This window comes from Anabrus simplex, chromosome 1 (assembly GCF_040414725.1).
Source record: "Anabrus simplex isolate iqAnaSimp1 chromosome 1, ASM4041472v1, whole genome shotgun sequence".
Lineage (NCBI taxonomy): Eukaryota > Metazoa > Arthropoda > Insecta > Orthoptera > Tettigoniidae > Anabrus > Anabrus simplex.
Window position 1 is genome coordinate 598,345,799 of NC_090265.1, and position 25,439 is coordinate 598,371,237.

Consider the following 25,439-nt stretch of genomic DNA (forward strand, 5'->3'; position numbering starts at 1 on the left):
TTCCCTATATTTGAGGAGGAGGAGGAGGAGGAGGTGGTTCATTTAAAAGGTCAACAACATTTTTGGTCATTAGCAGCTTAAACTTCAATGTGTTGAAACTGTATTGTGACAATAAGGGCCAGGAGTGCAGGGGCAGGAAAGAGGTGACACTGCAGCTGGGGCAAGTAGCAAGTACAACAAAAACCCTGGCAAACTTTTGAGGGTTGTGATAAAGAAGTTCCTTAGACAAAGTTGGAAATTAGCTAACAACAAAGAATGGCCCAGAACGATCAGGAAAAGGTAACTCTGAGAATCTCCTGCTGACCTATATAAAGAGCGAAGTTGATAGGAGTACAGCAGTCTTGGGTCAGCTGCAAGTAAGTATGGGTGAGTCAAAAGTCAGTCTTGAGTTAATAGCAAGTGCAAGGCAGTTTTAAGAGACGGTCGTGAGCCAGTGACAAGTCATTTGAGAATTCGTTAGCAAGGAGTAAGACAGTCTTGATTACATGAAGTGTAATGAGTTGAGAAGTGAACTGTTCTGGGGATGTCATTGCACTGTGAGAAGTCTTATTGGATAAAAGGAGTTTGACACACGAAAGAGCTGTGTAATCAACCATGTTTGTGAGTATAAACTGCGTTACGTGAAAATCTCGAACATGAATGAACTTGCATACAACATAAATAGTAGTTTAATCATTTTAGTCAATAGTAAAATATGTTACCTCTCTAAATAAAATTCAGAAAACTCAATCACACTACCTCTCTGTGTAGTCATTTTAATTTTAAGGACTCTGAAAATCCACCACAATATTTTATGTTACCGAGACGTTGGCAGAAATGTGAGTAACTGTAGTCATCAGGATCTACAACTGGAATAATGAGCTTAGATTGGATATTTCACACTACGCCAGTTTCCTGGAATAAATATGGGATGAGGGAAATCCAGCAGCTAAAGAGAGAAAAAAATAACCTCCTCATGATAGCTGCTGTCCATGTGATAATTAGAATTTCAACTCTTCAAACAGTGCATCTTAGTTTAAGCATGAAAAATCACTTAAATCTGAGGAAGTTAACCATTGTAAAAAGGATATGGCACCACACGGGGTAAAGTCAGTCTATAAAACAACTAGGGACCCATTCTCTTGTAGACGGCATTAATTTTTTCCTCCCAATGTAAGAATGTAGCTCAGTGAGGCATTTTTTCAAGACCCTTCCAGTCACTGTTAGCTTGCTTTCTCCCCACCTGATATTTAAACCATTCCTGCACTTTCACTAAGGATACTGCGAAGACTAATGGAACACGCCTGTGCAACGCATTGTCAAGACCTCACAGGGTTAAGAAACCACACAACAGGCTATTGTTGTAATAAAATACAGTAATTAGGAGGGATGTAGTGTATGTAGTTGCTTAGTTATGGTTGCCAAGTGATATTCTATTTATGTTTTCGTCCTGTTGTTTTTACTCTATGTCTCATTAAAGAAGTTTTGCAAAGAGGTTGCTATTGATATATTATAATTACTAAGATGTATAAGACATTTACTTTGATAAGGATTATGTGATTAATCTCAAAATTAGGTTTCTAAATTTAAGGTTGACTTTTTACAGGAAACAATAATTTAGAATGCCTGCTGATGACCACCTTTTATAGACCAGGTACACATCACAGATTTTTTTCTGGTAGAGGTTTTTATGCGACCATTCTTTAACATGTACTCAAGATCTATCATTGATGGTTTAGGCAGCGTAAGCCATGAAAGTGCTTGAATGGCCTTGTTTTTCTTCTATATTTTCTGCTTTGACTTCCTTCACTAAAATTGTCTGCTCTACTTCTGTTTGTTGTAGGTTAATATTTTATAGACCTAAACCATTCTTGATTCTTGATAAATGCTTTATACTATGGTGAAAACTGCACCAAAATATATTCAGTGGTTTGAGATTAGCCCACACAATTCCAGAGAGACATCTACTGGGGGACTTCATTTTGTAGTAGGCTTACGCATAAACAGATGTAAGCTACAAGTGAATTACGTACACATCATAGACAGTTAAATGACAATCGAGCATTCATTCTCAGATGAAAGGATTCAAATAATCCATCCATTCAATTCAATATTCCAAATCGGCAATTAAAACTATAAAGTCATGTGAATCTAGCTGTGAATGTGAGAGATTATTTCAACCATATCATGATCTATTGCACTTACTCCATCATTCAGTTCTGCTCCATGTGGTTTAGTTTACTTTTAGATTTTGTTCAATACGTATTACTGTATACAGTTTATTTTCCATTTCTGAGTATGTTTGAGAATTGCTCCTACTTTTCAGCACAAACTTTTAATGAAATCTAAATAATCATACTCCTTCAAACAAGAGTTCATATTTTATTATCTCATAGCAAAAATTCTTAGATAATAGTACCTATCAGGGAAAGCGGAATAGTTAAGCATCCTGGTTCTTCACTCATAATGTACACTGAAATGGTTTCCTAATATGAATTTATAAAATAATTTTTATAAGGCACCCTTAAAACACTCTTATTTTTTAAAGTTGCCATTCTTTGATGAAACTCACCTGAAATGCAGAGTACCTGCCACCTTTGTGAGGTCTATTATAAGATGGTAAATGACGACGAATTGGATCTAGCTCATTGATGTGCAGTAAATCAGCAGTGAGGAGCTGTGCAATCACAAACAAAGCTTGGTTCCACAGAAATATTCCCTTGTTACCACTGCCCACTTCACTGGCTACACGTAACTGAGAACCTGGTTCTTGTTTCTCAAACTCCACAGAATTTTCTGGCACATAGTAATACATTGGAATTATCGGATCTGCAACATATCAGTTAAATGGAAAAAAAATACGGTATTGCAATTATTCTGAACAACATTTCTAAAGAAAGGAGCAAAAATGTGTACAGTACAACTTTAGAGTATAGAACTGAGCTTGGTTAACTAGTTTACTGAAATAACCATAATGTTGAGAACTTATTTTCAAGATCATAAAACTACTTATCTCTTAAAATCTACAGAAACTGAAGGAATGTTAAACAAATAACATAATCTTCAAGGTATTTATGCCTCAATTCGTTCTAGGGAGCACTATCACATTACAGTCATCAATGACCTGCACTAAGGGCTGTCTCTCAGGTGGCAGATTCCCTATCAACTGCTTACGTAGCCTTTTCTTAAATATTTTCAAAGAACTTGGAAATTTATCAAACATTTCGGCTAGTTGCTTTACTATACAATTGTATTGTATACAATTTTATTGTATTGAATAGGTGGTAATTAACAAAATTATAAGAATTTGTATCACAAGTAGATCTTCAATACGGACAAAAAATGAAATTTATAACCTGCAATAGTTGCTTTACGTCGCACCAACACAGACAAGTGACTTCAACGTTAACTTACTTACTAAAATGCATGAAACTAAACAATTTATTGACATGCTTTCTTCATGTGATATGACCATCCTCCGTTTAGAGCCTACTAATCACACTTACACAGAAAACTACAAAACACACACGCTCATTGACCACATTGTGACAAATAACCCAAACAAAGTTATAACTCATGGCCAGATTCCAGTCCCAGCCATCTCCACTCATGACCATATCTTCCTATCCTACTCCCTCCGAATGCCAAAATATAAACCTAAGTATGTTATTTCCAGAAACACAAAAGGCATTGATATGGACGAGTTAAGACATGATGATTACAATCTACCCTGGAATGACATACTCCTATTGGACGATATAGGCATGAAAGTAGACAAGTTTAACTCCCTTGTAAACATGCCCCTAAGCGACACATAAAAGCTACTCTCCCATCTTGTCCCTGGCTAAATAATGAAATTAAAAACATGATGGCCCTCCGTGATGCACTTTACCGATGCTTTAAATGAACTCATGACCAAAGTGACTTTGAAAATTATCGGGTCCTTAGAAATAGAGCTAAACAGTTCGTTAGAAACCGTAAATTTACTTACTTGCAAAACATGACTGCAAACATGAATTCTAGCCGTGCTTGGAACACGCATCGTTCCTTAGGCATAGGGAAACCTCAGCAACAACCTCATGTGCCAGACATACCACTCGATAAGTTAAATGAGTTTTTTACTGAAGAAAGAACACCACCTAATGTACTAAATTCCCCAAACTCAGTACCCAACTCCATTATGAACCCTTTACCTGACCAACAACATTTTACATTCCACCCTGTTACTGCTAATAAAGTTAAAAAAGTATTATATTCTATCAAATCAAAAGCCAGAGGAGTGGATGACATCCCTATAACTTTCTTACACAACATTATTGGTGCTGTTTTACCTATTATTACCCACATTTTTAACTCCTGCTTTAAAAATGGAACCTTTCCTTCACTATGGAAACTAGCTAATGTTATCCCTGTGCCTAAAAAACCTGACCCCTCCCTACCATCCAACTACAGACTAATTTCTATCTTACCAGCGATTTCCAAAGCACTCGAGTGTCTGGTTCATGAGCAGGTGTTGGAATACTTAAACAACCATTCTCTTCTAGACCCATTGCAATCTGGCTTCAAGAAGGGACACAGCACAGCAACTGTCCTGCTCAAAGTGACTGATGACATATGACACGCAATGGACCAAAGACTGGTGACAATACTTACTCTCCTCGATTTCAGTAGCACATTTGACACTGTAAACATCCAGGCTCTATTAAACAAGATGCAATTTTACTACTTCGATCAACGAACTATTAATTTCTTTTCATCGTACCTCAAAAATTGCGCGCAACAAATTATAACCCTTGATCAAACCTCTCACTGGCTAACCAGGAAGGAAGGCATGCCGTAGGGTAGTGTTTTAGGCCCATTGCTCTTTATTTTGTACATAAACGACATTTCATCTAATTTAAAGAATTGTAGCTACCATCTTTATGCGGACGACTTACAAATTTACTGTCACTGTAAGACCTCTGATTTGCCTTATGCCATAACAGGCATCAATGCTGATCTTCAGCGACTTAATGATTACTCCTTGAAAAATTCCCTCCTTTTTAACCCCTCCAAGACACAAGCAATCATTATTGGCTCTCAAAATTTGTTGGTCACACAAAGATATGAAACTATTCTCCAGTTATACTGAATAGCAGAGTTATTCCATTCAGCCAAACTGTGAGAAATCTTGGAGTGACAATGAACGAAACTTTAAATTGGTCTGAATACATTCAGAATGTGTGTAAAAAAATATTTTCGATACTTCATTCGGTTAAAAGAAACAGCAATATTTTACCTTGTAATGTGAGAGTCAAACTCATACAAACGCTAGTGCTTCCCGTCCTCGACTACTGTGACGTCATTCTGGTAGACGCAACAAAAGAGCAGACTTCGAAACTTCAGCGAGCGCTTAATTGTTGCCTTAGATTCACATACAGTCTGAGTTATGATACACATGTCACCCCATACTATCACACTATTTCATGGCTGAAACCTGACAAACGACGAACGTATCACATACCAATACTGATATACAGACTGCTCTCTGAAGACAGACCACTATACATTTCATCCCAGCTTAAGTATTTGTCCTCCTTTCACATGAGTAATACCCGCTCTGGTTCCTCCCTTTCTATTCCTGTCCACCGATCCTCTATGTACTACAATTCCTTTGTTGTGATGGGTTCTAGACGTTGGAATTAATTCCCTGCCTGTCAGTGTCAGAAATTCCACCTCATTACTTAAATTTAAGACTGCTTGCCGAGACTACTTGCTGAATGCAGCTGACTAACTTGTATGACTGGAAGATCGAATGAATGTGAGTTAGAAAAGTGTAATGTATTTTTGTGTAGGTTATTATTTACTATATAATATTATGTACTCAAACTCTGCTCCCAATGATGTATCACTACAGTGATTAAGTGTAAGAGTGGGCCAAGAGCCCTAACTTCGCCATCTACAAAGCATAATAAATAAATAAATAAATCTTATGGCACCATACACATGATACGATACAGTAAAGCTTGTTGTTAAAGTTCTTCTTGAGGGTGCCGTTGACATGCAGCATTCAGGTGCGTCGGCAAAAGCTGATAATGAAGTGCATAATGTTATTTGTATGATTTTAATTTTGTTCATCAGCTTTTGAATGTTTGTACTTGGAACAATCTAGAACATACTCGCTATTTTGGTTGACGTGTTCGGCAACCCGATTTATTTTAATGTGTTGTTCTGTCCTTGTCTTTTTTGTGCTTTTTCTTCAATATCTTATGGCTGATGATGTCTACAAGTTAGACGAAACATGTCCCGTCATAGTTAATAATGTTGTTTAAATAAATAGACAATAAACTTATGGTATTGTAAAGGTGGAATATTGACTTAACCTAAAAGTATACGTACGACAATACGGACTTAACGATGAAATTTATTTTATGTAATGAGGAGTGGGGTCACGTGCTTTTCTCAGATGAGAGCAGATTCAGTCTGAGTAGTGATTCTAGACGTACACTCATCTGACGAGAGGTGGGAACTCGTATTGCATCCAGGAGCACTGTTGTACATGATCATTTTGGAAGTCCAAGTATTATGGTGTGGGGAAGCACGATGTTGCATGGGCGTACTGATCTCCAAATCTTGAATGCGGTATACTAGCCAGTCAACGTTATTGTGACAGTGTTCTCTTTCCCTATGTACATCTTTTTAGGGGTGCATTTGGCCCTACTTCATTTTTATGAATGACAATGAGCAACCGCCTCGAGCAGCGCAGATGGAGGAGCTTTTGGAACAAGAGGATATTTGGCTTTAATCCCATCAAGCACATGTGGGATGTGTTGGAGAGATGTATTACACATGTCCACATGCACCAACGACCATCCAGCAGTTGTCAATGGCACTAGTGGAAAAATGGGACACCCTACCACAAAAACTTCATACCTTGTGGCCAGCATGGGAGCAGGTTGCAGAGCATGCATCACTGTCCGTGGTGATCCTACACCCTTTAAAGAACCATGTCCCTACTTTTGTAATGTCCAGGGGACCATCATGCCGCAGTGACTTCCGTGTAAGTTATTGTCTCTGTATAAAAGTGTTACTTCTGTTTGTTTCATCGTGCATTTCTTTCAGTTGCCTATCATACCATACTGTAGCAGTTCTCGCTGTGTATAGTTCAAGTTTCATCGAGCTATGTAAATTGGCAGAGACACAGCATGCAATGTTACTTTCACCCTTAAGTTTTGCAAGGCAGTGCAATTCCAAAATTGCTTACCATTTACCATTTCTATTTTACAGCATGACTTCTCTATTAGATATACAGATATGAATATTAGAATTTAATTAATAATGTACTGCACTGTATTCTGTATTCTGCTAAATACTAGCTTAAATAAGAATTTTAAAATATCTGTCTACAGTCTCTCTATCTATCTATTATTAAAACCTTGCCTACATTGCCGATACTAATAAAGGGCTGGGTACTTTTGGGACTATGAATGAGATAGATACATCCAGATTTGAAAGAAAGAAAGAAAAAAGAAAGAAAGAAAGAAAGAAAGAATAATAATAATAATAATAATAATAATAATAATAATAATAATAATAATAATAATAATAATAATAATAATAATAATAATAATAATAATAAATTTAAAATAATTACTTTCCTGGAAGAAGTATGGAAAAATCTGGGAACCACCAACTGAACTCTAGATCTCCAGAGTAACTTCCTACCATTACTATGGAGGGAATTTAACAGCTCATGTACCAAAGTGAATGTTGTAAGAATTCAATTACCTCAATAATGATAGTTAACTGAATTTAAGACATACCTCCATTTTGATCTCGTTTAATTCTAGTTTTCAAGAGATTCTGATATTCATCAACTTGTTCAGGTGATGACTTAAACACACCATCGATGATCATGAAGATGTAAAATAAAGGCCATTCACACTCAATGTTCTCAAAATCCTGTAAACATAAAAATGAAAGAAAAATTATTTTAAGCAAATTTAAGAACATATGGTGAAATTTCCATTTAGTGTCAGCCTGGGAATAAGCTATCTTGCACTTTAAATATGGAATGGAAATTTTATAAGTTTTTCAGATTATGAATATTTTTTCTACAACATATTTTAAGAGATGCTAAAGAGCCAGGATTTTGATTTGGAAAGGGGTTCTTTAATACACCAATAAATCTGATATGGATTTCCTGCATTTAAGGACACTTAAATACCAAGTACATCATAATTTGATCACATCCATAAAGATTTTACCAGTTGGTACAGAGAAGTACATATTTATAACATTAGAGCCCTTATGGTAGCCTTGTATTATTAATAGTAATGTTGTTGTTGTTGTTGTTGTTGTTACCAAAATTTGATACTGTAATGGCTTGGCTGAATGGCTCAGATGATAGAGAACAGGGTTTTTGAGCCTAAATTGGCAGGTTTGATCACAGCTTCATTCATTTCTGCTAATTGGTAATTAAATACCAAAGCCCAGCTGGTGGCCACAATCATTAAAGCATCAGATTTTTATATAGTTTGACAAGGTGGTTAGCCTGTTTGAGTCACGTTGGTAGAAAAAAATTCACCAACAGAATGTTGGCTGGTGGGGTAGGAGAGGTGATGGTATATAATTTCTGATCACTGCATTGTGTGCCAAAAGCCTTGATTAAATTCCAAACCTCTCCACAGTGTTCATATAGAATGAGGGCATATGATGCTGTTGATGGTGATTTGCCAGGCAGAAGGGGACGTAAAGACTTGAGTAGACCCTTTGGTACTATTCAACAGGAGTGGGCTATATGCTAGCTCTGGGTTTCACCCTCTCCCTTCCTACTATCATATATCACATCATTCATTTAATCTCATTAACTTGTCTCATGAGGTTAACATCAGGAAAGGCATCCGGACATAAAAACTCACTAAGGAGATTCATCTCGCAGGACAAGGGTTGTACGTACGTACATACATACATACATGCATACATACATACATACATGCATACATACATACATACAGTAATTAAATGCTAAGTTAACCATTTGTAATATTAAACACTGTTATGTAACCTTTTGTACCCCCCTTGTGAGTATCGACAGAGAATTGCAATTCCTATCAAAAATAGTACTGATATTCAAAATATCATGATGTAGAAGTTATTTAAACGCTAGAAACCTCTCCATTCTTCTATCATGTAATCATTGCAAATGAAGCAATAAAAAGGACTTGTTTTACTATTTTATTTCACCGGATTATTTTCAAAAGAACACAAGTTAGAACTTTCTTACTGACCTGTTACAGGCAGAGAGAAAACCAAAACTACTGAGATATAACTCAAAGTTACTTAACCTGACACAATGCACTAGTCATTTTCTATTTTCTATTAAAACAAGCTGTCATGTTTTCAGTTTGCAATGTTAATTTTATTGGTTTCTTTATCTGCATGATTTTGAAGAGGTGTGAGTTAGCTGTGGTAACATTTGTTTCCGAGTAAATAAACTAAGATTGCTTCTTATGTACTTGAATCATGTATTTGCTAAGATTCATTAATTGTGATCTTTTAGGAAGTGAGATTTATACTGAACTGCTTTAGAACCTGTTGATCCTTGGGTGGCATAAACAAACAAGAGCATCTCTGCACGTTATATAGACTCCCAGAATAGACCGAGCGAGTTGGCTACGCAGTTGGGGTCGCATAGTTGTGAGCTTGCATTTCAGAGATGGTGGGTTCAAACTCATTGTTGGCAACCCTGAAGATGCTGTGGTTTCCAATTTTAGATAAGGCCTTGGTCACTTCGTCACTTGCTTCCCAGTCCTTTCCCACTATTGCCACAAGACCAATCAGTGCAACATAAAATAAATAGCAATAATTTTTAAAAAAAGCTCCTGAAAGAGTGGAAGACAAAGACTGTTTTCTTTTTTTCTACAATCTGCTTTACATCGCACCGACACAGATAGGTCTTATGGTGACAATGGGATAGGAAACGGCTAGGAGTGGGAAGGAAGCGGCCGTGGCCCCAGCATTTTCCTGGAGTGAAAATGGGAAACACCGGGAAAACCATCTTCAAGGTTGCCAACAGTGGGGTTCGAACCCACTATCTCCCGGATGCAAGCTCACAGGCGCGCGCCCCTAACCGCACAGCCAACTCGCCCGGTAAGACTTCTTCTATCTGGAGCCTTAGCACTAAGTGAAATAAAGAGGATAGCTCTATGTCCACCTACCTTTCTCCCCATAAATTAACCTGGTACTGATTTCTGGTACAGGCTGAGTGAGCTCCAAGGCTATGTACTGTTATTAAGTTAGTTATAAAATGTCATGGCACATAATCCTATGTACAATCAACATATCAAATTCAACGTGGTACAAACTGAAGAAGAGAAGAAGATTTCTTAAGAAATTAAATTTCTTGCACTATAGACTGATTGAAGATTGCAGTAAATGTCAGCTTATAGTTTACATGAAGTAGCTATACAAACAGAAAGGATGTAGGTAATGACTTCTTTATTTATTCTCTTATAGTTTATAGTACCAGAGACATTTCTTATGTTAATGGCAGTATATGTGTTTCAGGCAGTGTGTTAAGAAGTTATGGGGAAATCTGGACTATCAGGAAAATACCTTTTGACCTACTAGCGGGGCCTATTGAAACAAGTCAGAAATTTAAAAGTAATAAACTCAAAACTATTTATCACTAGAATTCTTCAAACATTTAGGTGCATAGTCTATGAAGAGAAAAGGAGTGTGAAGAAGTAGGAGCAGTCTAGAATGTCACACTTTCATAAGAAAGTGTACTGAATATTACAAAGAATGGTTTTGTCAGAAAGCAGGACAGTAGGATTTAGGAGGTCAGTAGATTTACTGGTATGTAAAAGAACTCCTGCAAGATAAAATTCTGTAAACTGTAAAATTACTTAGTGGGTTGTAAAAGCAATAATACAATGAAGAAAATGGAAACTGCAACACCCAGAAGGAGTGGTGCTACATTGCTGCAATGTAACATGCAGGACGAGTGTTCGGTTTTGCTTCGATGATTACACTTTCAGGTCCCTCTGACCGCAAGTTTGGACAACAATCAATACAGGATGTCACACCACGACCTGCAATACATTGATGAATTCGTCGAGGCATGGAGTCAATAAGGCCCTGGATCGCTTCCTGAGGAATTGTGGCCCATGCTTGCTGCACTGCACAGGTCAGTTGTTCCAGAGTTGTGGGTGGCTGAGGACGGTTGGCCAGTTGTTGACCCATCATGTCCCACACATGCTCAATAGGACTGAGGTCCGGGGATCTGGCGGGCCATTCTAAGGTTGTGATGTCGTGGAGAGCTTCTCTGGAGATGCGTGCAGTGTGAATCCGGGCATTGTCCTGCTAAAACATCCCATTAGCAATGTTCGCCATCATAGGGACAACAACTGGATTGAGTACCCTATCAACGTACTGTTGAGCAGTCATAGTGCCCTCAACAAGCACTAATTGTGATTTCACATTAAAGCCAATAGCTCCCCAGACCATAATGCTTGGTGTTGGCCCTGTGTGCCTATCGACAATAAGATCTGGGCGGCCCCTCTCCCCAGTACGTCGGCGCACACGATTCCGGTGATCACTGCGGGCAAGACAGAAGCGTGCTTCATCACTAAAGACGACCCTATGCCATTCGTCGACCCACGTCGATCTTTCTCGACACCAGGCCAGCCTTACACGTTGCTGTTGTGGGGTCAATGGAACAACTTCTTCAGGGGCACGGGCTTGTAAGCCAGCTGCACGCAGGTGATTACCAACTGTTTGTTGTGTAACGTGGGGTGCCACAGCTGCTCGAATTTGCGCTGCTGTTGCATGGGCTTCCATCCGGGCCATCCGAATGATGCAGTGATCCTCTCTCACAGTTGTCTGTCTTGCTGGGCCTGTGCCAGGTCTACGAGTGTGGGTACCTTCATTTGACCACTGCTGCCATACACATTGTACCATAGATGCCTGTCGGCCAACACGTGCAGCGACAGACCTTAGCAATAATCCAGCCTCACACAACCCAATTATCCAAGCCCTCTCAATGGCGACAGTTGTTGATAGCATGCTCTTCTCTGTTGTCGAGGCATGTTTGATGGGGAACACTTCACTGCACAGACTGCAAGTCACCTACGCTACACCAGAGTCTGTATACTGGAGTTGATTCCTCCGCGACCAATCACGTGGGGAGACCTGTAGCAACAATCCAATGGGTCTGAAACTTTGATCGTTTACATATATACATGGCATCGTTCCATATCTTGAAAATCAACACAAAAGACCAATGCCTTCATGGTGTTGCAATTTCCATTCAATTATAATCAGTTTCGACAGAAGAACTTCTTGATTGAAGATTCAATAAAATCTTTTTATAATTTAAAATACCTACCCCATGGTGTAACAGCCCCAAAGGGCCTTGGCCTACCAAGCGACCGCTGCTCAACCCGGTGGCCTGCAGAAAATGAGGTGTCATGTGGTCAGCACGACAAATCCTCTAGGCCGTTATTCTTGGCTTTCTTGACAGGGTTATAATTTAAAATGCTGGCTGTAAATTTTCTGTTAATCACCAGATTACCAAAGTGGGATGTGCAAATCTTTTGCATCATTAACTGGATTAATTGCTCTTCCTTCCTGTATCATCAATAATCAGCTTAATCTAATGGAAATATTATTTTATATCTATCAATTTCATTACTTTTTCTGATAAAATATCAACTGATTTCTCAAATCCTAAGCAATGCTCAGTAAAGCTGAAGTAAAATATATAAATGACACGTTAAGACATCATACTATTGTGGAGGAAAAATATAAGTTAATACCTTTATTTCTCCCGTTCTGTAATATCTTCTATTGGTATCTTCTAAAACACACTTGTAGCCATCACGACCAAAGCGTTTGAACCCATACTGGCCCTTCAGTCTACGAACAACATTTGCTTTCGTTTCAGCATAAAGTACTTCCTCATGAGTAGCAAAAGCTGGGAAAGATACAGTGGGAATTAATGATGCATCAACTCCCTGAAACAACAATACATAATAAATATCTCAAAGTAAGACCAAAATTCAAGGAGTAATTCAAGTAAAGGAGACAACAGAACCATGCCTTACCTTAGAACTTGACTCTCGCGGAAGCATTGTTTCAAAGATATTCCGATTGCGGTTGTGAGCATCAATATCAACATAGATAACTGACCAAGATGCTCCCTTCTCACCAAACAGATTGCAGCCATTAATTGCTTCAAGAGCACTTTTAGCCATACCAATAGAACTATAACAAACAAATTATTATTGCTTCAAGACAAATAAGACGTGCTGATCTTGAAAAAGAAAGTTAACATCATTACAAAAATTAATGAAATCATCAGAAAATAGCTTCTCATCTATGATGATGATGATGATGATGATGATGATGATGATTATGATAATAACTGTTTCTAAATTCATTGTATCGGACTGCCTAATATCAAGGAAAGTCTCAATAATCCTCAATGTGCAGTATGTTGATGATGAATACAGTTACATTGATAAAATCCACTGACTTTGGTTGCCGTAAAGAACAAAATTTCACTTCTTATGTTATAATTATACTCTTTTGACCAGTTGATAGACTCCCAGTTTTCTGATAAGGTTCATAATAGAACTTGGCATGTAATACATATGATAGGTAATAAGGAACTTAAATGGTATGGCCATATCATGATTATTGATCAAGAACAGAATGTCTACAATTGGAATGAATATGGTTGGTCTATGAAACTGCTAGACACCCAGGAAAAGATCAAATGAAATAGGGCAACAGATTCAGGACAAGAATAGATGTAGGAAATAGTTAAACAGTTCAATGCAAGAGATGAAATATAAAATGGCTACAGGGCAGATCAAAGTAGCTTCCAGATACAGAAGCACATTAGAGGAAAACAAGAGCAGTATCTTGTACAATCATTTTCATCCATAATGCATTGTTATTCATACATCCATCGCCATCTTTGATTTGCTAGTGGTTTAATGTCACACTAGCACATCAATTTTCTGGTATGAAAATCGGAAAACACAGAAAACCATCTTAACCCATCCAAGTAACAGTAAATCGCCACATTGAAATGAGATTTAATTTGCCCGCCCATAGTTTGAGCGTATCTGTCACATAAAAACAAGCATAAAATAAAAACTAATGCAAATAATTCACTCAAATTTTGCATTCGTGCCATTAAAAGTTATGACTTGCCCATTCGTCATTCCTTGAGTGACTGCTGGCTGTGGTACAAATGTGTCATTTGAAATAATTTCAAAGAGAGCAGATCCGTGTACTCTAAAAACATCACAATTTCAGATGGTGGGCGGACTATACATTTTTCGTAAATAGTTCTGAAACACCACAAAATGGATATATATCAGCATTACTGTCTTTCTTCTCCAATTACTAATCACTATGGTTCTTTTGTATCACCGGCCTTGCACGTTTGTAAGAACCTGGTGCGGCACAATCATTTTCTTCAATATTCTGCTCACTTCAATAATTTTCACTGTTGCTATCACTATCCTCGAACTTGGATTCATTTTCCAAAATATCATTATGTCATAATTGCCATCTAAAACAATGTCTACAAGTGCTTTCGATCTCTCATTGACATTACCGCGAAACTGGTTCTTCTGCATAATGAATACTGAATACCGATGAAAATAAACTGTTATTCAGTAATTCCAGTGTCACATGAAAATACAGACAGCATTGTTTACCAACAGTACATGACTCTAGTTCCTTACAGTGTGTATTGTCAGAAATTATACTGAAAAGGTAATCTAATAAACGAAGATAAGTGAGGCACTGCGGCATTGCGAGCTGAGCTTGTCATGTGATTTATGTGCCAAAATACCGCGTGCGACCACAGCTCGTCATATGATGCGAATGTGTTAAGGGCTGCCAATGGTGGGATTCAAACCCACCATCTCCTGAATGCAAGCTCACAGCTATGTGACCCTAACTGCATGGCAAACTCGCTTGCTACCAGATGATATCATATGAAAGAAAACCACTTGAGTATTTGTATAGCAAGCTGATTCAATATGTCTTCAATAATAATAATAATAATAATAATAATAATAATAATAATATTGATTTTACATCCCACAAACTACTTTTATGGTTTTTGGAGATGACGAGGTGCCAGAATTTAGACATGTAGGAGTTCTTTTACAAGCCGGTAAATTTACCAAAACAAAGCTGCTGTATTTGAGCACCTTCAAATACCATTCAAATACCAGAATAAAACCCACCAACTTGCACTCAGAAGACCAGGTCTTCTAATAATAATGTCATTTGCTTTACGTCCCACTAACTACTCTTTTACAGTTTTCGGAGACGCCGAGGTGCCAGAATTTTGTCCCGCAGGAGTTCTTTTATGTGCCAGTAAATCTACCGACACAAGGCTGACGTGTTTGAGCACCTTCAAATACCACCGGACTGAGCCAGGATCGAACCTGCCAAGTTGGGGTCAGAAGGCCAGCGCCTCAACCATCTGAGCCACTCAGCCCGGCCCAGGTCTTCTAGCCTGGCTGTTCTTCAAGAGCATTTAACATATCTGATCATCCTGAATGGTTTTGCATGGCAGAGAAGTTCACTTTTGATTTTAGATGGAGTGATATTTTTGTGATTTTCCATGAAGGCTCACTGGGCCAGAAAGTGCTGTTATATACCAGTCTGCCTAGCACACTGAAATGCATACACCAAACGACTCTATGAACCATACTTTCATACAATTCATCACAGGGACTGTCTGCATAAGGAACAAACCTTAGTCGCTTTCATATCATCAAAGCCAAGGATGAGAATGAGACGGAAAAATGAAAGAACAAACTTGATCTAGCCCAAATCAGGACATGCAATGCAGTCTGCACACTGCACCCCACCAGAGATGTACCTGGACAGAAAAAGGAAATTGAACCAACAGCATGTGGTGTTGCCAAGCGGTCATCCATCCAAACACTGACCATGCCCTATGTTGCTTAACTGTGATGATCAGCCAAGAACCAGTCTATTAAACATGGTATGGCCATTGGCCAGATTATGGTATTATAAGCTATATATAATTATGCTAGATTATCAATAAAGCAGATAGTTTTTTTTTAAGCAGAGTACTCAAAAAAGTTGTGTTTGGAACCGTTAAAAGTGAATACAATGCCTGAGCTATTATAGATACATTATGTGGGTATCATTTGAAGCTCTTAATGATGCCTACAAAAGAGACTGTGATACCACATGTCTATTTTTAATAGATAACTCGCAATCAGCTCTTGTACAGGATCTCTCATATAAACCCAAGCCGAACACATGGTGTTTGTACTCTGCGCTATGGCAGCTGCAGTATGGGAGGCGCGTTCATGGTTCTTGACCTTGTAAGCAGCCTTCATGTGTTCAACCTGGTAACAGTGAGTCGCTAGTATGAACCTCAGCTGTTTACATGGTGAGACAGTTATCATTGCAACACTGTATTTTTGTATGTAAAAGTTCTGGTTTCATCTTAATGGTCGTGTGAACAGTCATAAACTCTCGCTATTGTGTGCAGAAAATCCTAATGGTGTTTATGAAGTCCCTCATTATGATAGGAAGATTGTTGTTTGGTGTGTTGTTAGTGCAAGAAAAATAACTGGGCCAAATTTTTTCGAGACAACTGTAAATGCAGAGAGGTACCAAGATGACATTTTGACACTGTTCTTCCATCAGTTAACGGAAGAAGAAATATCTCATGGGTGGTTTCAACAAGAATCAGCCCCTGCTCATACAGCAGAAGATTTCCTTCTTACAATCTCGGAAGTGTCTGCAGACAGAGTGATCAGTAGTGATCTGTTTCCCTCTCATTCTCCAGATATAACAGGGTACAATTTTTACTTGTGGGGTAAACTGAAAGAAAAAGTGTATTGAACAAATCCTCACACACTGGAGGAACTGAAAGAAAACATTACAAATCAGAAACATTACAGTGGCAGAACCCACTCGCATCAGCCAGAATCCTTTTTTTTTTTTTTTTTTTTTTTGCTAGCGGCCGTGGCTTTAATTATGGCACAGCCCCGGCATTTGCCTGGTGTGAAAATGGGAAACCACGGAAAACCATCTTCAAGGCTGCCGACAGTGGGACTCGAACCCACTATCTCCCAATTACTGGATACTGGCCGCACTTAAGTGACTGCAGCTACCGAGCTCGGTCAGCCAGTATCTGGTTACCAGATGCAATGCCTGTATAACCCAGGAAGGACAACACTTCCAGCATCTTTTATAAGGTAATATTTCATATAAGATTGTATACATGCTTAAAGCAGGGCGGCCGCACAAGACGTAAGTTCCGCTGAGTCAGTTGCTGTAGTGCAGAGTACAAACACCGTGCGTTCAGTCTAATTTTATATGAGGGACCCCTATATGTCTGCCTCCGTAGCGTAACGATTAGTGCTCTTAGGTTGCCGGGCCCGGGTTCGATTCCCGGTACTGCCAAAAATTTAAGAATGGCAAGAGGTCTGATATGTGGTTAAAATGGCACACGCTGCTCACCTCCACTGGGAGTGTACCTGAAAAGAGCTGTACCAACTTGGGATGAGGACACAAGTTTACTTTTATTTAGCACTTGTATACAGTAGTTGCTGTTTTTACAGTTCAATAAACAACTAAGTGTATAGACTAATATTGTAAAAGCCTTCAAGATCTAATAAAAATATAACTGAGAGAATTTAAAAACAATCTACAATACATGCTGCAATGTGTATTTCTTATCAGCTGTATCCATTAAGAAGTGCTTACGAAAATATCCTACACGCATTCCATATCCTATGTTCATGCAAACAAGCTTCACATGATTTTTGCTCTTTCTGGCCAATGACTGCCCAGCCACTCTGAGTCTACGTATGCTGCCATACACATGTTAATTGGGAAAATCTTTTCTTAAGCCTATGCTTATTACTTACTATATGAATGGCACCCAGACTGTTGTGATGCTTGATACTGTTATTTGTAACATTATTACCCACCTTTTTTGTAACTAACTTTGTTTGGATTCTATTTGTAGACTTAAAGCTCACTGAATTTATCACTCTTAAGCTTCCCTTCCATTTTACTGTTTGTGTGCCAGCACAGTCAGGCAGGTCTCTATACAGTACATGGTAAATAAAGATCTTAAAGATTACACATGCACACAGTTTCCAAAATGATGATGCATATGGCTTATAACTTTGTATTATTTTTTTTTTTTTTTTTTTTTTTTGCAGATTAATTATACGTAGGTGTTCAAAGATTGTTTCTAGGGTTGTTATATGGAGATAATCTTAATATGAAGACTCCTTTTCTCTGAATACTTAAAGGCGCAATCTGGTCTACAATCACTTGCCTAAAAAATGGAAGAAAAAATGACAAAAACGGCAGTTTTATCTGAACGCAATGTAATTACAAGAAGCAGAAATACAGAGCGTGATAAAATATGACATCACGTACTCTACTCATTGTCAGCCGTATACATAGTAGACATTTAATTGTACATTCAAGTGTTAAAATCATACCGGTAACACACAATTGGTTTATGAAATTCTAGTATAATAATATATGCACAATACTGTTATTAATCATCTTTCCAAGTAAACAGCAACTTACATCAGTAGAACATCCTCAGCAGCTCTTAATCTTTGATAAATTCCATCATGTTCAAGGAACTTGTTCCTTATCCGATTCACTGCACATGATAGTATAACTACATGACTTTTATGACCAGATGCAGTCCATAAATTAATCCAACTTAAAACTGTTTATATGCTAGGAATCTTTACGACTTCCTGGGTTGTCATGCTTCTTTTTAGAACTGTTCATTTTTATAGACATGTTGTGTCGTACCAGTATTATATTAACACATTGACACCCAGCTCCCTCCGTAGGCATTTAATCATGCAACCTAGTGATTTTTAAGTGCCGCGCTAACTCACTAGGTAACTTGTAATACAGAACTTTAACTTAATACTAGAGGACCCGTACTGCTCCGCAGCATTCGTCATATGTAGGTCACATAACTTGTCTTGATATGCCTGTCGTGGTCATATTGTTTTGCCTGCCCTTTCCAATGGTTTTATGAACATTTAATAAGAAGCGCATTATGGTATGCCGTAGTTTGTAGTCAGAATTAATCCATTCTGAGGTCAACATACCGTCTGTTTGGTAAAAATCTATCAATTTATTTGCTTGTTTATCCTGTAGTTTTTTTTTTTTTTTAAGTAAAGCTTAGTATTGTGTTGTAGAAGGCAATGGTATTTTTCATTGCAGTTCTTCTATATAGAACAGTTGTTATTTAGGTTAGTCTCGAAGGAGTGCTTTTGCTAGGCAGAGAACTTTTTAAACATACAATGGCCTTCACTCTTTCTAGTGTAGCTAGATTATCCTTCGATAGGTGTTTCCAGATAATGTCTAAGGCGTATGTCATGATGGGGTCTGTTTTTAAGTAATTTTTTCTCTTAGCAGCATGTAAGTTATTAGGAACACTCTGCCATCTGTTGAATTTATTTGGAAGCTGGGAAAGGTTAGAGAATTATCTGGTAGGGAATAGTATCCTTCAGTAATTAGAGGAATGTATACTCTCTGGCTTGACAGGTAGTAATCACACGTGGCTGCATGCAATGCATGCAGTGAGTTTCACTAACTTTTCCATTCTTCAGGCACACTGTACATCTCCATGTAGAAGTACTGTCACCTTGTATGCGGGGGCGGAGGTGTTTCAACAGCATATGTTCCTTCATTTTCCATCCAAACAAAATGGAGGGTCTTTTGCCAGTGCTTTCTTGGGAGGGATGTGTAGTAGAGGAAGATGTTGAAGCCCGCGAAATATTGGAAACAACTAGTGAGCGAGCTAAATCATGTGAACCCTCTTCCTGACCTTGGAGATAAGTTCAACAAACGGTCTGAATGAATGCTAGGTGTTATTTTCTTCTGTGGATTTGAGTTCTGGCACAGTCAGAAGCAGTTGAATAAGGTGCAAATTAGAAGATAGGAAAACCCCTTCTTTTCCACTTACATGTTTTCTAAATGAAGGGATAGAATGGCAGGTACTGGTCTGCTGTGTCTACCCCATGCATGTGTTGGTTATAGTCTGCTATGCTTACCGGTTTCAGTTTCTTCCTGCCAAATTTAGACTGTGTTTCAACCAATTCAGCAGAATGCAGTGTTGAAATCATATGTATTATTTTCTTGTCCTTCCACACAAGTAGCACTTCCCCATCTCATCAAAATGTCATCTCAACTTTATTTAATTTGGTGATCCCTAAATTCTTATGATAGACCCCTATTTTGACAGATTGTCTCAGATATAGCAGTGTTTCACTCCCATAATTCTTTTGCTAACTCAGTGTTGTCAATGCTGACAAAATATCCCAAACCTATATAGGGGTTTAGAAGCTGAGATACTGTATCATGGAGACTGATTCTACTATCATCATATATTTTCATTTCACACATATCCACAAGCGCATTCACAAACCATGTGGACCATTATTCTGTATTTCATGATCTTGCCCGGATTCTAGGCACTGTTTGGAGAAAAATTCGAGTATCAAAACTAGGATCATCTACCCAGTACATTTTTATATCTGACTTCCTAATAATACCAGTATTAACTTAAATATTAGCCCTAAAAACTGTTTCATTCTGACACTGAAACTGGTTTCCATGTCAGCAGTATCAAATATTTCATGAATGGGCGAGGCACGGTACTAATTACCTGATCTGCATACAGATTTGCCTGATTACAAACATATGCAATAAAATCATCTGTCAAAAATGTATTGACAAATGACATCACATCGTCACTGTTGTGAATGTCAATATTTAATTTTGCATCAGCCATGAACTCTGGTACAGGGGGCGATAGCATGGCGACTTGTTAGACACAACTGGTATGTCATTGTCAGTGTGAAATAAAGAAGTCTCTGTCTCCTCATCTTCACTATCACTGGAATCTAATTCTGGAATAAGATCACCACCCGAATCTTCTGCTTGCAGTAACTCGGTCACATGCTCAAGAGATATAAATTGTTTACTTGCCATGGCTGTTCGTTATATCACTCAGTGCCACTTGAATTCCACCCATGTACTTCACAGACCTCTATTGGAAGTACACATTTTTTGATAACATAGAATCACATGGCACTGTGCAATCAGTCCACTGAGTAGAGTATACTTCGACTTAATGGCAGCTAGTTTAGGCTAGCCTTGCAACTCTACATTCAGGAGGCGGAGGTGCTGGTGCCCACTGTCAGCTGTCCTGAGAATCGTTCTCTGTGGTTTTCCATTCTCTTGCACTAAGATGAATGCCAGGACAGTTCCTTTATAGGCCATGGCCACACTCCTCCATAAATCACAGAACCATTACAAATCTCCCTGGCCTGAGAGATGGCCGACTAAGAGGATAGATGAAACTTTTACCCTCCCACCCAATCAATCCATCGAGTAGAGTAGGCTTCAGCTGAACAGTGGCTAGTTTTGGCTAGCCTGCAACTCGAACATTTGGGAGGCAGAGGGGCTGGTATCGGCTGTCCTTAGAATCTTTCTCCGTAGTTTTGCATTCTCTTGCGCCAAAGCAAATGCCGGGACAGTTTGTTTGTAGACCACGACCATCTTAACTTCTAAACAAATTACATCACCATTACAAATCTCCCTGGCCTGAGAGACAGCGTTACCATCTACGAAGCCTGCCATACCCTATCCAGGTACAGAACGAAAGTTTTTATCCAAACCCCCAATTAGTCCACTGAGCAGAGTGGCTTTGACTAACAGCGGCAATGACTGTAGAGTGGCTATACAGCTCTGCATTCAGAAATTTAGCAGTAAAGGTGTGGAATGAATGTTCAGTTTACGAGTGGATTTCTTGTTGAGCACAATTTATTAGTGTTATTAGTATTGCATTCCTACACTTGTTGTTGTTGAACATTATTTTTGTTAGCTACCAGTACGGTGGTGTTTAGTATTGGACAATGGATTTTTATTCACGGGGAACTTTAAAACAAACAAAGTACAAGAACAATCCATGTATTCTTGAAGGCCTGAAGAATAAAATCAGACGACTGATCGGTTAAATTTCAGAGGCAGAGATACGAGTGTTTCAAGACATTTTTATGCTGATGCAACGTTTGTATTGAAAACGATGGACATCATATTCTTCGTTTTTTGTTTTTTTTGTTTTTTGTTTACAATTTGTATAATGTCACAGCAACACAGATAGCTCTTATGGTGATGATGGGATGGGAAAGGCCTAGGAATGGGAAGGAAGTGGCTGTGGCCTTAATTAAGGTACAGCCCCAGCATTTGCCCGGTGTGAAAATGGGAAACCACAGAAAACTATCTTCAGGGCTGCCAACAGTGGGGGTCAAACCCACTATCTCCCAGATGCAGGCTCACAGCTGTGCGCCCCTAACCGCACGGCCAACGCGCCTGGTGACGTCATATTCAACAGATACTTTGATGAAAAGTAAGATTTACATTCGTTTTCAACTTCATTCATTGTTAACTCTAAAACTAATAATTTAGGCCTAACATACTGAAATTGAACATCTGCCTGCACTGCTACAGTTTACCAGTGGATTGTGGACAATCTGTTTTCTCAATGTCCCCTGCATAGTGCAATAACTTTTCGCTGCTTCTCCCTATATATAGCGAGACAGCTAACCAACATCCTACTTACATTTATTTTCAGTGCATTATTTTTCCATTCTTAGTGCATATTTTGAAAATTTGTAGGACATACGGTATTTGCCTGCATATTTTGGAATTTTTAAGATTATCAAAATCTTAGACCTAACAGTCTACAATGAAAATGACGAATGAATGAATGAATGTTGGGTATTTTAAATTTATTTTCCCCTGCTAGTATTGTTACATTAAAATTTACAGGTTTTCATCAACAATGGGATGGAAAAGTACTAGGACTAAGAAAGTTGAGGCTATTGACTTAATTAAGGTACAGCTACGTGGTATATGCTTCGTATGAAAATGATGAACTATCTACAGGATTGCAAGCTGTTTTACGTCACACCGACACAGATAGGTCTTATGGCGACGATGGGAGAGGAAAGGGCTAGGAGTGGGAAGAAATTGGCCAGGGTCTTAATTAAGGGACAGCCCCAGCATTTGCCTGGTGTGAAAATGGGAAACCATGGAAAACCATCTTTAGGGCTGCCGACAGTGGGGTTCGAACCCACTATCTCCCGAATGCAAGCTCACAGCTGCGCGTCCCTATCCGCACAGCCAACTTGCTCAGTCTACGGTTTGCCAATGACAGGATTTGGACTCAACATCTCTTGAAGCAAGCTGACAGTTACGTGATCCAGCCAACTCGCTTGCTATGTATGTACGTAATAATAATGTTATTGGATTTAAGTCTCACTAACTACTTTTATGGTTTTCGGAGACACGGAGGTGCCAGAATTTTGTCTTGCAGAAGTTCTTTTATGTACCAGCAAATCTATCAACATGAGGATGACATATTTGAACACCTTCAAATACCGACGGACTGAGCCGGGATCGAACCCACCAACTTGAGCTCTACCGCCTGAGCTATTCAGCCCAGCTGTATGCATAAGTATGTATGCAACAAATTAATGGCCACATGTTGTATAGTTTGAAAGAAAACTTGAGGAATAACCTCTTTCAACACAAAATGTATCTTGTAATAAGAAGCAGAATTATTAAGCATATATATGACACCAGTTTACGAAAGCTACAAGACTGACAGATGCCACTCACCAACATAAGTTGGTGCATCTTACCTGGCATGAATCTCAGGTGTTCCATCATTGTACTTGCTTCCCCTCTCCCACATTCCAAAGTCTGGGGTACGATAAGCTCGCTCCACATAATACACCAAGTTTTGAACAAAGGCCACTTCATCTTGAGTGTAGATTATTTGCAAACCGGAGGTGATCATTTCCACAAGGAAAATCAGGTACAGGGACACAACATCAATCTGAAAGAAAATAATAATAATAATAATAATAATAATAATAATATTAATAATAATAATAATAATAATAATAATAATAATAATAAATAATAATAATAATAATAAAGTTATTGTTTTTATGTCCCATTAACTACTTTCTGACAGTTTTCGGAGGCACTGAGTTGCCAGAATTTTGTCCTGCAGGAGTTCTTTTGCGTGCCAGTAAATCTACCGACATGAGGCTGACATATTTGAGCACCTTCAAATACAAAGAGACTGAGCCAGAATCAAACGTGCAAAGTTGGGGTCAGAACGTCACGCAGTTGGAATGCCACAGCTCTCCCAGAAGCTGGCAGTTACTGTACCACTGAAACACCACTGCAAGCCTCCTTTTGAACCAAATACAGTGACAGTGCACTAGTACATTTCTATACTTCCACATGCATAAATGGTTGCTTTTGGGTTTTATATCAAAAATTAAGTTTCTAGAAGGAAACCAGAATTTAATTTCACCAACTGTGAATATTATAAAAGTATTCAAGCTCTTTAGGGGTTTTTCAATTGTGTCTTGTCCCAATGTTGCAAACAGTAAGTTGAGAGACAGATCGTTAAGGCATGAGCCCAAAGGTTCCCCAAAGTCTATAAGCAAAACACTCTCCCCAATCGTTTTACTCATCACTGAGAATTGTGATGCAAGGGCTTTGCTACAGTATCTCCCCACCCCCCACCCCCCACCCCCCTCTCTCTCTCTCCTATTTCTTACATAGCAGATTAATCCCCTGAAGCAAAATTTGCACAGTATGGATCCAATTAGTGCTGAGGTTATGAACAATGGAAGCATCTACCATTCAATATATACATTTGTAAGTTTTTATAGCTATAATACATTCACAGTCAAAAAAAGAAAAAAAGAAAAAAATGAATGTTGGAATGAATGAATAAATGTATGTATGTATTGAAACGGAAATGCCATGATGACATTCTCCGGCAAAGTATTTCCAACGTAACTCGTGCTAACACCCGTCCATAAGAGTTTGAAAAGACCGCGGTGCGTGCAGGCAGTGGAAGTGATAGCGAGGTGTGCAACCACTCGCTGCAGAGAGCCAGCCAAAGCCAGGTGACGTCACCATCGAACTTCCCATTCCTTCTATTTCAATATCTCAGGAATGGAATGTGCTATCAAAACTCTAACCATGCCACCATGTAGCCCCTTATCACAAATGATAATGATCCAAATTTAATTAAAATCGGCAGAAGGATAGTCGAGTAATTAAAGGTAAAATATTTATGAATTTGAAACCATAGGGTCCAGCCTACAGATATAAAAAGGAGCCCGCTGGGCTAGCAGAAATAAGTTTCTTCGTGTATTCCCAGCTGCCACAGTGTACGGGCCAGCTGTGGAAGTTATATTCAAGGTCGGTACCCTGTCTGGCTAAGTGCCAATGACAGACATATTACAAAGTACGAGTGTTCCAGTTTAGATTTCAAAGTGTCAGAAGTGCGAACCTAGGACTCTAATTTCGTGTGA

General features: G+C 38.6%; 1 protein-coding gene across 3 annotated transcripts in view; it reads right to left on the reverse strand.

Annotated features, from left to right (window-relative positions):
* Positions 1–25,439, reverse strand: part of LOC136857181 (probable phosphorylase b kinase regulatory subunit beta) — a 119,800-nt gene that overhangs the window by 67,024 nt on the left and 27,337 nt on the right. For all 3 annotated transcript variants that reach the window (XM_067135630.2, XM_067135629.2, XM_067135627.2), the window contains 5 exons: positions 23,739–23,935; positions 13,068–13,227; positions 12,780–12,977; positions 7,782–7,920; positions 2,552–2,808 (listed from right to left, as the gene is read on the reverse strand). In XM_067135630.2, coding sequence (XP_066991731.1) covers positions 2,552–2,808; positions 7,782–7,920; positions 12,780–12,977; positions 13,068–13,227; positions 23,739–23,935 — 951 coding nt within the window. The remainder of the gene's footprint in view (positions 1–2,551; positions 2,809–7,781; positions 7,921–12,779; positions 12,978–13,067; positions 13,228–23,738; positions 23,936–25,439) is intronic.